The sequence below is a fragment of the Coloeus monedula genome (assembly GCF_965178545.1).
Source record: "Coloeus monedula genome assembly, chromosome: Z".
Taxonomy (NCBI): Eukaryota; Metazoa; Chordata; class Aves; order Passeriformes; family Corvidae; genus Coloeus; species Coloeus monedula.
This window is the reverse complement of record NC_138822.1, coordinates 75,991,753-76,006,151: the sequence shown is the minus strand read 5'-3', so window position 1 is coordinate 76,006,151 and position 14,399 is coordinate 75,991,753. Positions and strand designations below refer to the sequence as shown.

General features: G+C 57.6%; 2 protein-coding genes across 2 annotated transcripts; both read right to left on the bottom strand.

Moving 5' to 3' along the window:
* Positions 1–540: 540 nt before the first annotated feature.
* On the bottom strand, positions 541–8,084 carry STOML2 (stomatin like 2). The gene is made up of 10 exons (XM_082302029.1): positions 7,960–8,084; positions 6,070–6,222; positions 5,692–5,791; positions 4,639–4,697; positions 4,283–4,384; positions 3,520–3,654; positions 2,254–2,398; positions 1,845–1,924; positions 1,515–1,643; positions 541–810 (listed from the first exon to the last, which is right to left on the bottom strand). Exons 1-10 carry the CDS (start codon positions 8,008–8,010, stop codon positions 679–681), a joined length of 1,086 nt encoding a protein of 361 aa, XP_082158155.1. The 5' UTR covers positions 8,011–8,084; the 3' UTR covers positions 541–678.
* Positions 8,085–9,559: 1,475 nt separating this feature from the next.
* On the bottom strand, positions 9,560–14,335 carry ATOSB (atos homolog B). The gene is made up of 7 exons (XM_082301830.1): positions 13,915–14,335; positions 12,331–12,389; positions 11,928–12,024; positions 11,341–11,499; positions 10,900–10,968; positions 10,230–10,435; positions 9,560–10,006 (listed from the first exon to the last, which is right to left on the bottom strand). The coding sequence occupies exons 1-7, from the start codon at positions 14,212–14,214 to the stop codon at positions 9,853–9,855; spliced, it is 1,044 nt and encodes a 347-aa protein (XP_082157956.1). The 5' UTR covers positions 14,215–14,335; the 3' UTR covers positions 9,560–9,852.
* Between the last annotated feature and the right edge of the window lie 64 nt (positions 14,336–14,399).

Below are 14,399 nucleotides of genomic sequence, written 5' to 3'. Positions count from 1 at the left end.
ACACTCTTAACGGCGAAGGTGTTGTTTTAATTAATCGATTAATTAATTAATCGACAGAGGCGCTCCTCGCCCTGTGGTGCGCGCTGTGAGGAGCCTGCTGTAGAGAACGCACAGTCATGCACTGTAGGGACAGCTTCTGGGAGATGACAGAGAAGGGGATGATGACAGGAGCTCACATTCCCAGAGACGTGATGTGCTGGGCAAGGCATCCTTCCTAGGAGTGGGGTCCCCAAATTCAAAGAATCATAGAATGGCTCGGGTTGGAAAAGCACCTTGAAGATCATCTAGTTCCATAAACCCTGCTGTGGGCAGGGACACTTTCCACTCGACCAGGTTGCTCAGAGCCCCACAACTTCCCAGGGCAACCTGTGCCAGTGGCTCACCAGCCTCACAGGAAGAATTTTTTCAGAGTATCTAATTTGCCACTCTTGCATGTGACTGCATGTCGATGGGAGATCCCAGCAGGAGCCTGCTGAGGAGGGATGGTCCCCCTTCAGCATGGAACGCTGGGGTCAGGCACCCAAGCACGAGGGAACGTGCTGCAGCAGCACAGTTACCATTTATTACATGATTTAAATCCAATATAAAATAGGGACTAAGGGAAGAAGAGCGACTGCCCACAGCAGAACAGGACTGCCAGAAGGCCTCAGGAGAGGGTGTGGGATCCTTCCAGCCCTGTTAGCTGGAGCTGCCCTGTTCTGCCTTCAGCACCTCCACGGCAGGAGACTGGGAGTCCTCGTGGGTTTGGGGCATCCCATCTTGGGTCTTCACAGCTTGTGGCTTGGTCAGTGTGGTGTAGATCCCCAGGGCCTGGAAGGAATGAGACAGTCACAGGTAGGGGAGGAGAGGAGAGGGCCAAGCCCCAGTATGGGGCCTTCTTCACCTCCCCAGAGCAAGACTCACTCGGGTGAGAGCAAGAATGGCTTGGGTTAGAAGGGACCTTTAAGATCCTCTTTTTCTAACCCCCATGCCATGGGCAGGGACATCCCGCACCGGACCAGGCTGCTCACAGCCCCATTCAACCTGGCCTTGAACACTTCCCAGGATGGGGCATCCACAGCTTCTCTGGGCAACCTGTTCCAGTGCCTCGCCACCCTCACAGGAAAGAATTTCTTTCTGATACCTAATCTCAACCTACTCTTCAGTTTAAAGCCATTCCTTCTCATCCTGTCATTACATGCCTTTGTAAAGTCTCTCCATCTTCCTCGTAAACCCCTTTTAGGTACTGGAAGGCGCTACAATGTCTCTCTAGAGCCTTCTCTTCTCCAGGCTGAACAACCCCAATTCTCTCAGCCTTTTCCTGTAGAAGAGGCGTTCTATCCCTCCAGTCATCTTGGCGGCCTCCTTTGGACTGGCTCCAGCAGGTCCCTGTCCCTCCTGTGCTGGGACCCCAGAGCTGGATGCTGTGCTCCAGGTGGGTCTCAGCAGAGCAGAGCAGAGGGGCAGAATCCCCTCCCTCCCCTGCTGCCCACGGGGCTCTGGATGCAGCCCAGGACACAGGGGACTACACTGACCTGTGCGACCATGTTGGTGACATCGCCGGTGTTGGCGGGCAGCAGGACAGTGTTGGAGTCTTTGGCAATCTTGGAGAAAGCGTTCACGTACTGCTCTGCCACCGACAGGGAGGCAGCAGCATTGCCATGCTGGGAACAGAGAGACAGGTCACATGCCACCAACAGCTCATCCCTGCCTGTATCCCCAGCCCACCAAAGATCTTCACTCCCTGCTGCTGCTGAAGGTGCCAGGGAGTGTCCAGGAGAAAGCCAGGTGCCACCTCGCCCATGGTTTCACCTCCCCCAGTGCCAGCACCAAAGCAGTGGCTGGTCCAAGCAGCCATCACTCACCTGCTGTGCCAGAGCAGCTGCCAGGAGCTGAATTGCCTCGGCCTTGGCCCTAGCCTTGACCAGCATGGCATTGGCTTCTCCTGCAACAAACCACAGCAGGGAGCACATCAGAATCACGACAAAGCACTTGCAAGGACTGAATCCCGACCACTTCAGGGAGCGAATCAGGACAATTTCATGCATGCATGGCTGTCTCTTCCCCAACAGCAACACTGGCACACGCCTCCTGCTGCTGCAGGCGGCTGGGGCGGGGCAGCAACATGAGCTGGTGCTCAGCGTGAGGCCCCAGCAGGGAAGGATCAGAGTGGCTGAGGAAGCCTGGCCCACAGTGATGCAGTCTCTCCCCAGCAGCACCACCTCTCAGTCCAAAGGGCTACAGATGCCCACATGTTCTAGCCCAAGGCATTACCAGCAGCTTTGTTGATTTGTTCAGCCTTCTCAGCTTCTGATGCCAAGATCTGGGCCTGCTTCTGGCCTTCAGCCACGTTGATAGCTGACTCCCTCGTCCCCTCTGACTCCAGCACTGTAGCCCGCTTCCGTCGCTCTGCCTCCACCTGCAAGCACAGCTCAGACACCAGCCTGCCATGGCTGTGCTGGGGAAATCCCATTTGTGGGGCAAGGACATGCTCCTCTGTCCTGCTGGGGGAAGCATGGCTTACAAAGCATGAGAATGCAGCTACAGAACACTGTGTGGTCCTGGCAAGGGCTGGTTCTGCTCCTCACGTCACGCAGCCCTTCCCAGCCCTGTCCACACCTACATGGACAGCTGCTTCCCCCTCCTCCCCTTCCAGCCCAGAGATCTGGTGTCCAGCTTTCCTCAAGGGGAGACCTTCAGCTCTGGGATTTGCTTCCCCACAGAGCCCAGTAGGGATTTTAAAGGGAGCTGGCATGGTGTGTATGTAGCAGGCAGGGGTCATCACCACAAAAATTATGACAGGATATATTTATTCAGTAGCTTTATGTCTGCAGCCAAAGTGCCCTCCTGAGGTAAGGGATGGGTGCTGCCCACTCTACACAGGTAACAATAATGAACCATAGCCTGTATCAACAATAGTGTGGCCAGCAGGACGAGGGAAGTAATCCTCCCCTTGTACTTGTACTCCCCTCCACTGGTGAGGTCATGCCTCAAGTCCTGTGTCAAGTTCTGGGCACCTCAATTCAAGAGGGATATTTGAGGTGCTGGAGCATCCAGAGAAGGGCAGTGGAGCTGGGGAAGGATCTGGAGCGCAAGACTGATGAGGAGCGCTTCAGAGAGCTGGGTTGCTTACAAGAGGAGACTCGGGTGACCTTATCACTCTTTACAATTACCTGAAAGGAGGTTGTAGTCACATGGGGGCTGCTCCCAGGCAATCAGCAACAGGATGACAGGACATAGTCTTAAGCAACACCAGGGGAGGTGTAGGTTGGATATTAGGAAGAATTTATTCTCAGAAAGGGTGATTAGACATTGGAACGGGCTACCAGAAAGGTGCTAGAGACGCTGTTCATGGAGGTTTTTAAGCAAAGACTGGAGATGGCACTTTGGTGCTATGGTCTGGTTGACAAGGTACTGTTTGGTCACAGGTTGGACTTGATCTGAAGTCTTTTCCAACCTCACTGATTCTGTGACTCTGTGATGCAGTGAGGAAGAGGAGGCTTCCCTCTTGTTCCAGACCTCCCTCCCAGAGAGCCTCACCTGCATCTGCATGGATTCCTTCACGCGTGGGGGCACGTGGATGTCCTTTATCTCATAGCGCAGACACCGGATGCCCCAGCAGTCTGAAGCCTGGTTGATGGCATCCACGATGCTGGCATTGAGGGACTCCCGCTCCTGGGAGGCACAAAAGAAACAGCAGAGAGCAGAGAAGAGGTGCTGAGCACAAGAGAGGTGTCAGGAGGAAAACAGACACCTCCCTCACAGGCCAAGGTCTGCCAGAAAAACCCATCTCCACAGGTTTCAGGCAGGGCCAGGTGCTTCCTGCAGCTCTTGAAGGGGTCACCACCTCCTAGGGAGGGCAGTGCCCCACACTGAAGCTGCTGGGATACAACATCTGGCATACATCTGGATACAACAGAATGTCAACAATTCCAGTTTCTTCCCAGCAAATGCAGTTACAAGGATTACAGCACCCCATCACTCAGGTCAGGGATATTCATCACTGGGGCTGAGCAAAGAGTCAGTGACTTAAGAGAAACATGGCTGGACCAGCTGGGTCTGGGCACATGCCACCCATCACCCCTTCCAAATAACCTAGGGCAGGGCAAAAAATAGCTCCTGTTACAAAAACAACCGAAACAAGACCCATCTCCAAGGATTCACCAATAGGTCAACTGAAACAGAAGCCATAAGTCCTCTAAGCAAAGGGCATTTTGCTGTTAAGCACATCTGCCTGGCCATGAAGGCTGTCCTGGGGTTTTGAGAGACACTGGCAGCTCCATGATTCACCTCTCCAGCTCACCCGAAAGACTCTGTCAAGGGAGAGTTTGCCAAGTTCAGATCTCATGGTGGTCTGGGCCAGCTGGGTCACTGCATACTCAGGATCTTCCACCCCATAGCTGGCCTGAAGAGCAGAAGCACAAAACAGAGTGGATAGGGGTGCCAAGAGGGACCCTGAACAAGGCAGAAGAGACAAACACAGCACTAAAGCAAGAAACCTGCCAGACACTCCTGCTGAAAACGTGGAGTCTGGAGCCTTGGGAGGAGTCAGAGTATCCAGCCCACCTGCTGGGCACAGCACAGAGGCTGGAGCACACATTTTGGGGAGCAGGGAGTGGGCAGAGCCAGGAAAAGCTGCCCAAGGAGCAGGGATTGTACCTTGTAGGGGTCCATAACCCGCAAGTAGAGCACACCATCGATCTGCAAGGTGACATTATCTGTTGGGAAAGAACAACAGCCCCGTTTACTGAAGCAATAAAAACAAAACATAGAAACCCCCTCTTCCAGAGCACAGCTGGGCAGGTCATCCCTTTCCATGCTGGCATAGCAGCATGGCACAGAGAAGGATTGGCTGAAATAGATCTTCTTATCTAAAGGCTTCATAAAAAGGATCTTATGTTCCTTAGAAAACACTGTGATATTTTAGTACACAACAGGTCCCAATTTTCCAGATAGAAAATCAAGCATTTCACACTGTGGCTCTCATAAATAAAGACTTAAGGAGGAAAAAACTAAAACAAACCACTTATAACTAACACTGTAACACAGCTGTCAATTAACATTACATCCATTAACCTGTTCTAAAATGTTTTTTTACAGAAACAGAAATTTATTTTGTGGTTCAATAAAGGAAAGCACCTCAAAAATGTATTTCTGGCCAGGTGCATTCAACTCAGCAAGAAGGGGGAGCTGCAGCCCAGAGAGAGCACATGGGACTTCACTTCCTGAGGTGCCCCCACTCACAGCACCAGCCTTCCAGTACCTAAAGAGAGCTAAGAGGGACTTTTCAAACGGGCATGGAGGGACAGGACAAGGGGGAATGGCCTTAAGCTGATGGAGGGCAGGCTTAGAGTAGATGTTAGGAAGAAATTCTTTCCTGTGAGGGTGGTGATGCACTGGCACAGGCTGCCCAGAGAAGCTGTAGCTGCCCCATCCCTGGAAGTCTTCAAGGTCACGCTGGATGGGGCTGTGAGCAACCCAGCCTAGTGGAAGGTGTCCCTACCCATGGTAAGGGGTTGGAACAAGATGAACTTTAAGGTCCGTTCTAACCCAAACCATTCAGTGATCCTGTGATTTTATGGCCAAGCCTGGGTACCAAGGGACAGAGCTGAGTGCAGGAGCTTGGGACAATTCCACTCATCCCCACATTGTCCCTTGCTCACCCCAGATGCAGAGGAAGGAAGGGGGCAGGACACAGAAGCTGTTCCTCACCCAGTGTGACAGCTGACTGCTCTGGGACATTAATGACGATTTCTTTGAGACTTTGGACGTAACGAATCCGATCCAGGAGAGGGATGAGAAAGTTCAAACCCTGGGAAAAGGGTAGGATTAGATGGCCGATAGCCAGACTAGACAGAGTTGTGCAACAAAAGCGCATGCCACACACTGCAAACACGTTTTACACACAGGGCATTTTGGTTACTCAGTGCTTTAAACACCCCACCAAAAAAAATTAATCCACAGGCAGCCAAAAGGATTTCAGCCTGGGAAACTAAGCCCACCACCCCTTGGATCCTCGTGCAAAGGACGCGCCTCGCTACAGCTTTAGGAACCTGCTGAATCCAGAAGGGGAGAAAAGCTGCTCCTTACAGGCTCGAGGATTCGGTGGAACTTGCCCATCCTCTCCACCACCCAGGCCTCCTGCTGCGGCACAAAGAGCACCCCGATGTTCACGGGCAGCCCGGAGTTCCAGCGGCACGGAGCTGGGGCCAGCCGTGCCGCACGCTTCAGCTGCTGGGAGTGCTGGGAGAGGAGATGGAACAGGTTTGAGGCCAGCTGCTGGCACCTCAGAGCCCAGCTCCACACCTGTTACCCCATCTGGGCTCACAACCCAGAGACCAGGGCAGGAAACAGTGCCCCAAACAAGCCCATGCTGTAAGGGTGTTCCCACAGGGATGAGGCCTGGGCCCCAGGGACAGTCTTCTCCACTGGTGTAGGGGGGCTCACTCCCATGTGAGAGCTTTCTGCACATCTCTGCTCCTCTTACATCCACCCTGGAGGGGGAACAAAGCCTCCCTGCCACCGTAAGGGCAATGAGGCATGTGCATGTGGGTCTTTTCTGCCCCACTCAGTCCCTCTAACCTGTTCAGGCACACTCCCCCCAGCTCTCTCACTCACCTCAGTCCCAGGCCACCCCTTTTTAACAGCCTGTCCCTCTGCAGCTCTGGCTGCCTCCTGGGCTCCCCACAAAGACCTGTTTTGTCCAGGCATTCCCCCACCCTTCTCCCCACAGACTCTCACTCACACAGCCTCCCTCGACCTTCCCACATCCCAACCCAGCTCACACCTCTACAGCTCCATGCATCCAATTCTCCTACACCAATCCACCTCACCACCCCATGCTCAGTCACCCCCCACTGGCCCTCCCCATACCCATTCGTCCACAGCCTCCTCTGCAACCCCCCTGTACCCCAATCCCTGCCCAGGTCACCACCACCACCCCAGCACTTCCCCAGACCCCCAACACCCCCCCACTGGCCCCTCCCTCTCAGTCCCTCTCATACTCCCACTTGTTCTCTGCACCTCTCCTCCTCACACTTCGGTCTCTGCCCAGCTCCTCCGCATACACAGTGTTCCCCAAACCCTCAACACCACCATCCCACTGAACCCCCACCTCCTCAGTTGCCCCCATGCCCACTTGTCCACCGTACCAACCCCCTCACCTCCTTTCTCTCTATCCTTCTCCATCTCCCTGCCCCACCCCAGCCCTTCCCCAGCCCCGAACACTCCCCACTGACCGCCATTTTCAGTCTCCCTATACCTGTCTTGTCCTCTACACCACTGCCCTGCCCTTCACCTCTATCCCTGTCCGGCTCTCCCCAGACCCCCAACACTATCCCACTGCCCCTGCTCAATCCCCCATACCCGTCTGTCCACTGCACACTCCGCCGCACCCCTTCCCCCATCCCTGCCCAGCTCTCCCCCACCGAGCCCCCACACCGCCAGCCCTTCACCGGACCTCAAAACACCACCACACCGACTCCCCCTCAGTCCCCCCATACCCATTTATCCTTTTCACCCGCCGTGTCCCCATAGCCCTATTCCTGCTCAGCTCCTCACCACCACCCCAGCACCCTCCCGGAGCCCCAACACCACAGATACCCCCAATCTCCTCAATTCCCCGACACCCATTTGTCCACAGCCCCCTCTAACCCCCGTCCCATATCCCCATCCCTGGCCAAGTCCCCCTCACCTCTTCCTCGGACCCGCGAAACCCCCACCCCACTGAACCCCCACCTCCGACCCCCCCCGCCTGTCCACCCTCTACCTCCCCCCCACACCCCTTGACCCCATCCCTGCCCAGTCCCCCCCCAGCACCTCCCAGGCCCCCAACACCATCCCCCTTATCCCGGTGCCCCCAGCCCAGCCCCCCCTTCTCCCGGCCCCTCCAGCACCCGCTACCCCGGACCTCCCCCACGTGGGCACCCCCTGAGCTCTCCCCGTTCCCTCCCCCGCCCCTCCCCGCTGGATTCCCCGCACCTGCAGCAGCCCGAGGCCGGGCCGGGCCCGGATCCCCGCCCGCGACAGCATCGCCCCCTCCGCCCGCCCCGCTCGGCGCCGCCGCCGCTCCCTCACTCCCGGAAGGCCCCTGCGGCCGCGCTGCTTCCGGGTGCGCCACCCGGATAGGTCCCTCCGGCTCCTTCGGCCGCGGCCCCCGGTTCCGCTCGCCCGCCCGCCCCGCGATTCTGCACCGGCCCGCTCGGGAGCGGCAGCCCCGGGCTCGTTCTGGAGCTCCAAACGGACGTTTATTAAATTAAAAAGGAACACGAAAAGTACCGGCACGGCCTTCGCGAGCCCGCAGGGCCACGGCGACAGGGGCAGCCCCGGTGACCTGGGGGCGAGGGGACTCCGGTGTCATGGCGGCCCCCGGCACCCGCTGCTCAGGGCAGGGGGAGGAGCGGCCCCCGGTGTTTGCGGGGGTTCAGATCCACGGTTTGGGGGATTCGGGCCCCCGCTGTGAGTGTATGGGCGGGTTCAGGCCTCCAGCTCTCAGTGCAGCAGGGCCGGAGCCCCTTGGCCGCCCCCGGGCAGGGGAGAGCAGGACCTCGACCCCACACCCCCCACTCCTGGCCCATGGCCACACCGAGGCCCCGGCACTGGGGTCGCAGCCCCACGGCTGGGAGTTGATGGGGTCGGGCCTGTCACCCTCTTTTTCCCTCTGACAGAGGGGCTGAGGCTCCCCAGAGCCTGGGCTGGCAGGGGGAGCCTTGCCGAGATGCTCAGAGGGCAGAGGGGTGATACAGACACGGGATGTGCAAGCTTGTTTTACCCTCAGCCCTGCCCCTCTCTGGATTCCCCCCAGTCCTGCTCCTGAGGATCCAGCCCAGCTCCTGGAGTTTGATGTCCTCTGTTGCTTCCCTGCTTCCCAGGGAACTAAGCTGGGGCTCCTGCCCACCCTCCAGCCCCTGACCACGCTTCCAGCAGACCCCTGCCCAAAGCTGCCTCCTTCATAGGATTCACCCCCCACCCCGCTGACAGTGCAAGGTTCCTTTTTTTTTTTTGGCAATCTTCTCAGATCCACAGCACACGTGCTCTGGAGGCTCTTGCCCAGAGGGCTATCCCCATATTCCTGCAAAGAGCCCCAGGTCCCCATCCACGTGACAGCTGTGTCTCTTACCTTCAGGAACCTGGCAGTGGCCACTTCCTTGACAGCCACAGGCCTCTTGGGGTTTGGCTTGCCCTAAAAGACCCAGAAGATAAGCGCAGGCCTCCCCAAGCTGCTTTGAGTTGGGCTGGCCCTGCATAGCTGGTGCCAGCAAGGCTGAGCCTGTCACAGGGTGTTTAACACAGCCCTGGCCTGGGAGCTGCACCCTGGTGAGCAGTGGGTCACTCTCCCTTCCATGGGCTGAGGTGTCCCTGTCCCGAGTCACCCTCACAGTCCCCACAGCCCTGTCCCAACACAGGCAGCCTGGTGGGGGCAGGGCTGGGGGGAAGGACAAGCACGGAACCTCGGATCCTCTGCACCAGCCTCCTCTGCACTCCCAGTAAAAATAAATACTAATAAATACAAACTCTTCCACATTTTCTGCTTCCAGACCCGGGACTAGTGTGGCTGGTCTTACCCACAGCCCCAGTCCAACTCTTCACTCCCCACCCACCCACCTCAGCCACAGCCCAGTCTCCAAGCTGGGAGCAGTGCCAGCAGAAGGCTTGGGCATGTCCCTGGAGTGCCAGGGCTGCTCCTCAGCCCCTGCCCCTCTTGGTTAAGCCCCCTGGGTGATCCCAGCCCTTCTGCAGAGCGTGGTGTCCGTGCTGGTCAGGAGGGTGGGGGATATCTCAAAGCAGTGCTTGCTGCCCCTTTACTCATCTCTCCCCTAAGTGCTAGGCTGGAGGCTCCCCCAGTGGCCCTTGGGGGGTGGGGGGTGAAGAAGATCAGGCCCGGGGTGAGTAGCAGGGGTGCCTGGGCATCTCTGTGAAGGATTTCAGTTCGTAGGGGATCCCCGAATCCACTTCGATCGACTTGCGGGAGAAAAGCAGCCGAATGTCGTCATGAAGGTAGATCTTCCCCGACTTGGAACTGTGAAACCTGTGTGGAGACGAGCAAGGGAGAGGGACCTCAGGCTCCCAGGCAAGGGCAGGGCATCCTCAGTGAGGGCACAACCCCCTTGGCTACTTTGGCCCCGGGTCAAGGAGCAGCTGGTCCCTGCTCCTACCCAGTCCCTCCTCCAGTCTTGCAGGCTTGGGACATGTTGGAGAGGAGCACAGGGGTGGCCTTGGGGCAGGTGCCCACCCCTCCTGGCATGCTTTACCTTAGATGCATCAGGTAGCAGAGGACCCTGCGGGGTGGGCTGGTACCCAGTGGGTCACTGGGGGCCACCGTGGACCCCTCCTCCTCCCCCACGGGCACCAGGAAGATGCGATGGCGTAGGAAGGTCATGTGGTTGGCTGGCATGTCCTGGAAGTCGTACGTCACCAAGAACATCTTCACCACAGTCTTGTTGGGGTTAAATAAGGTCTGGGGGCAGAGGGGTAGGGAGTGAGACTGGGAGGAATGCAGGGCAGAGATGGGGCATCTGGGAGCAGAAGCTGCTGGTCAAAGGATCCAGAAAGCCTCACACCAGTCCCAGAGGGCTTAGCCTGAGTGTCACAGGTCAGTCCTTTACACCCACCTCCACAGGTTTGCTCCCCTTGCATCACATCCCATTCCCACTGCACATGCACACTTTCCTGCCAAAAACCCTCACCAACCTCTTCTTTCCCTGATTCTCCCATCACCTTGTCTCCCTGCCAGCATCCCAGGTACCCTGTACTCCCCTCTGCTGTGCTGTCTTGGTGGCCATGTAACCCCTCTGCAGAAGACAAACCTTCCAGCTGCTGCCCTGCCTAACAACATAATGGAGCATACCCACCCCAGCAGGGCAACCAGAGCCCACCCAGCCCCATCCCCACACTACTACTGCAGGCCAGGGAATGACTCACCACTTGGATGGTTCCAGCTTTGGGGACACTGTAACCCTTCTTTCCCAAGGCCTCCAAGTCAATCACTCCCTGGGGCAAAATAAACAGCATGTGAGAGAGGGAGAAAGCAAGGGAGAGCCCAGCTGGGAACCAGCATGGGCCTGAGACTCCCTTGCTGGGAACACCTGGCACAAGTCAGCAAGAAGACCCCCAGCTCAGTACCTCTCCAAACCAGGAGCAGCAACAGAGAGGTAGTGACAAGAGAGGTGATGACAATGACAACCATGAAGCAGCTGGGCCTGTGTATGTTCCCCCTTGTTTCCCGTTTGGCATTTTGGGTTAAAGATTGCCCCTGGCACAGCCAGCCACCTCCACAAGCAGGTGGTTGCTTGAGCCACCCTCTAGAGCGAGGGGCTGCCCCAGGGTGCCGGGGTACAGCCCCCCTTCCCCAGATCCATGTACCAGGAAAGGCGAGGGCGCGCTGTGTTCAGAGATGTCGAAGTAGGTGACGTCGACGGGCAGGGTGACATGCTGGGGACAGTACGAGCCACTGGCACCAATCTCTGCTGTGAAGCCCTCGATCCTCCCCGATGGTGCAAAGCGCCCTTTCAGGATGGACTCCTGAGAGGGGAAGGAAGCGTTAGGGAACCTCAAACACCAGCCCCACCCCCTGCCTCAATGCTCCAGGTGAAGTCATCCCCATCTTCACTGCACCCAAGTGACCGCTTGCCCTCATGTGCCCAGAGACCTCGCTCTGAGACAGACACACCCTGAACTGGTGAGATAACACCAACCATCTAACAGGGAGAAGCTGTGAGAGTACCTTGGCTCAGCCTCACAGCAGCCATCTGAGCAGGTTCCACCCAAGGATCTGCTGGCTGAGCCATGCTGCTGGTGGCTGTGTGGTTGCCACTGCACGGCAGGCCTTTTGGGGACAAGCAGCCCGGCCCCACACCAGGGCTCCCATCAGGTTCAGCCTCTCACACCCATTGCTAGCCCTGTGTGGAGCCCCCAGGACCCACCTCCCCCCAGCAGGTGGGCGCTGTTACCTCAAAGTTGCCCAGCAGAGCATGGCTGACAGTGGTGGTGGCCCAGGGCACTGTGGGAGACCTGGTGCCCCTCCGGAGGCTGGTCCGGAGATGTCGCCTGGGAGTGAGGAGAGAAGACTGGTGTTGGACTGAAGAGCATGCAGCCCTGGGTTGTTCATGTCCCTGGGAATGTGGATCCCGCTCCAGGTCCCCTGTACCTTTGCTGGAGGTTGAACCCACTTTCCTATATCCCATGGTAAGAAAAAACCCCCCCAGTCTGTGGTGTCCAAGAGGGGAGATACCTGGGCCAGGGCAGGGAAGAGGACTCGACCCATCCTGAACCTCCCATTGGGCTGCAGGGTACTGGGGTGGGCAGGCACCCTGAGCCCTCATGTCCATCCCATGGGGCTGCCAGGACACTCACGATTTGAGGCGCAGCCCACTCTTCAGCCTCCTCCCAACCGCAGTGCAGTCTGCAGAGCTCTGGAGGGGACACGAAATGGAGAACTCTGTTAGGGCAGCAACCAGGGCCCGTGCACCCCTGGGAGGGGCCATCACCCCTTGTCCTGCCCCACGTTCCCATGGGGGTCCCAGCAGATGAACAGGCTCCAGTCCATGGGCAGCCATCAGCAGCCTCTGCAGGGTAGCACAAGGACTGGGGTGTCTGGTGGGGGCGTAGGGCTGCCCAAACCTCAAAGTGGCTCAGCTGGGAATGAGGGTGTTGGTACCCAAGGGTACAACACGCTATTCCTGCTTTACAAAGCAGGTCTCAGGAGCAGCCCCAGTGAAAGACACCTGTAGACAGAGCCATGCAGTGACACCCCCTTGCACCTCCCAGGGATTGGGACACCTACAAGGATGCTCCCTGACTAGCCTGGGAAAAGTTCTGTCCCCTGGTGATTCATGCAAAGTCCTCAGCAGTGCCACCAGGCAGAGGGGTGCGTTTCCCATTGCTACCCACAGCTAGGATCCTACAGCTGTGGGGTGGGGGGTTAAAGCCACAGCCACACTGCAGCCTCCTTTTAAAGATGTCCTCTTTTCAGGGGTTTTCCCTTCTGGAAGCCACACAAAGGGCAGCACAACACAAAAGGATGATGGAGCTGGCTGGCATGACCGGGCGGGAAAACCCAGGGAAGCTGCTGGAGGGCTTCACTCTGCAAGGACGGTGCTGGCAGCAGCTGGGCTGAGGGGCAGTCATGAAAAAGGCTGGCAGGGATTGAGCTGTGCCCCATGGATGGCGTGTCTCAGCTCCATGCAGCAAGAAGCCAGCATAGCTCTGACATCAGTTCCTGTGTGTCCCCACACCATGGGATGCCCCAGAGAAAAAGAAGAGCACGCCAGGTCTGGCCTGAGCCTGCTGCAGCCTCAGCTGGCAGGACAGGTAAGGGCAGGGAGCAGGGTAAGAAAAGAGGAATTGCAGGCAGCTCCTGAGCTGCTAGGGTGGTTGCAAACCTCAGAGGTCTGCCCCATTGCTAAGATCTTGTGGCACCTTGGGGACATGCCACAAGCGCCCCAAAATGGCAGAAAAGCCAGTGGCATCTCTACACACAGCACTGGGCTCCTTGGTCAGAGTTTGTCCAGTCCCACTGCCTGCCACCAGACACTTGCTCTAATGGGCATCATGACCAGGAGTTCAAACCATCCCATGCATCTGCCTTCCTCCTCATCAGGCAGGCAGAGGCCAACTACTCTTCCCAAGCTTGCTGCTATATCATGGCTTAACAGGAAGCCATGAGACACCAAATGTGGTTTCACGATGTGTCCAGCTCTCACTGCCACGGGGAGGTTGTCTCCTCTCCAAGCAGGGCTCTCCAGGAGAAAAAGCTGGTTGCATCGAGTATCCAGTGACTACAAGATGTCAAGAGCTGGTTAAAACAGACCATGTGTGCCAGGGCTGGCTGTCAGCTGCTGCCTTGCTCACACCAGCACTGCAGCTCAGGGCATGGTGCCACAGTGGGGCTGGGCATCCCCAGACCATTCCCTGCCTCCCCCCATGAGCAATGCTCACCTTGGCTGCAGGAAGCAGGTGATTCCAGAACGGAGCTCCCTTGGCATCAGTGCTGCGGCAGGCTGTGGGCACAGGATGGCATGGCAGGACCCTCTTCTTCCTTGCTGGTGGGGACAGGCTCTCATCCTCAGAGCAGGAGTCGGCCGTAACCTCACCAGCAGGCAGCAACTTCCTTTTGGCTGGGCAGGTGCTGCTGAGCTGGCTGCTCCCACAGGGCGTCATCTCCTGAGAGCTCAGGTTGCTGGGCTCGGGGCTGAGCGCTGTCTGTGGAGCGGGGGACTCCCTGCACCCATTGGCCATCACTGGCCCTTCCGCTTCTCCGCTAGCCCTGCTGGTGTGAGCTGGGCTGCTCCCTGGCTTCTCTCTCTTCCCACCAGGGTCCAACTGGGTTGTTTGTGCAATACTGTGCAATTCAAGGTGAAGTACATTGTGGCCACTTGCTGGCTCCCCATTCTCTCCATAGTCTATGGGCTGATCCCCTGATG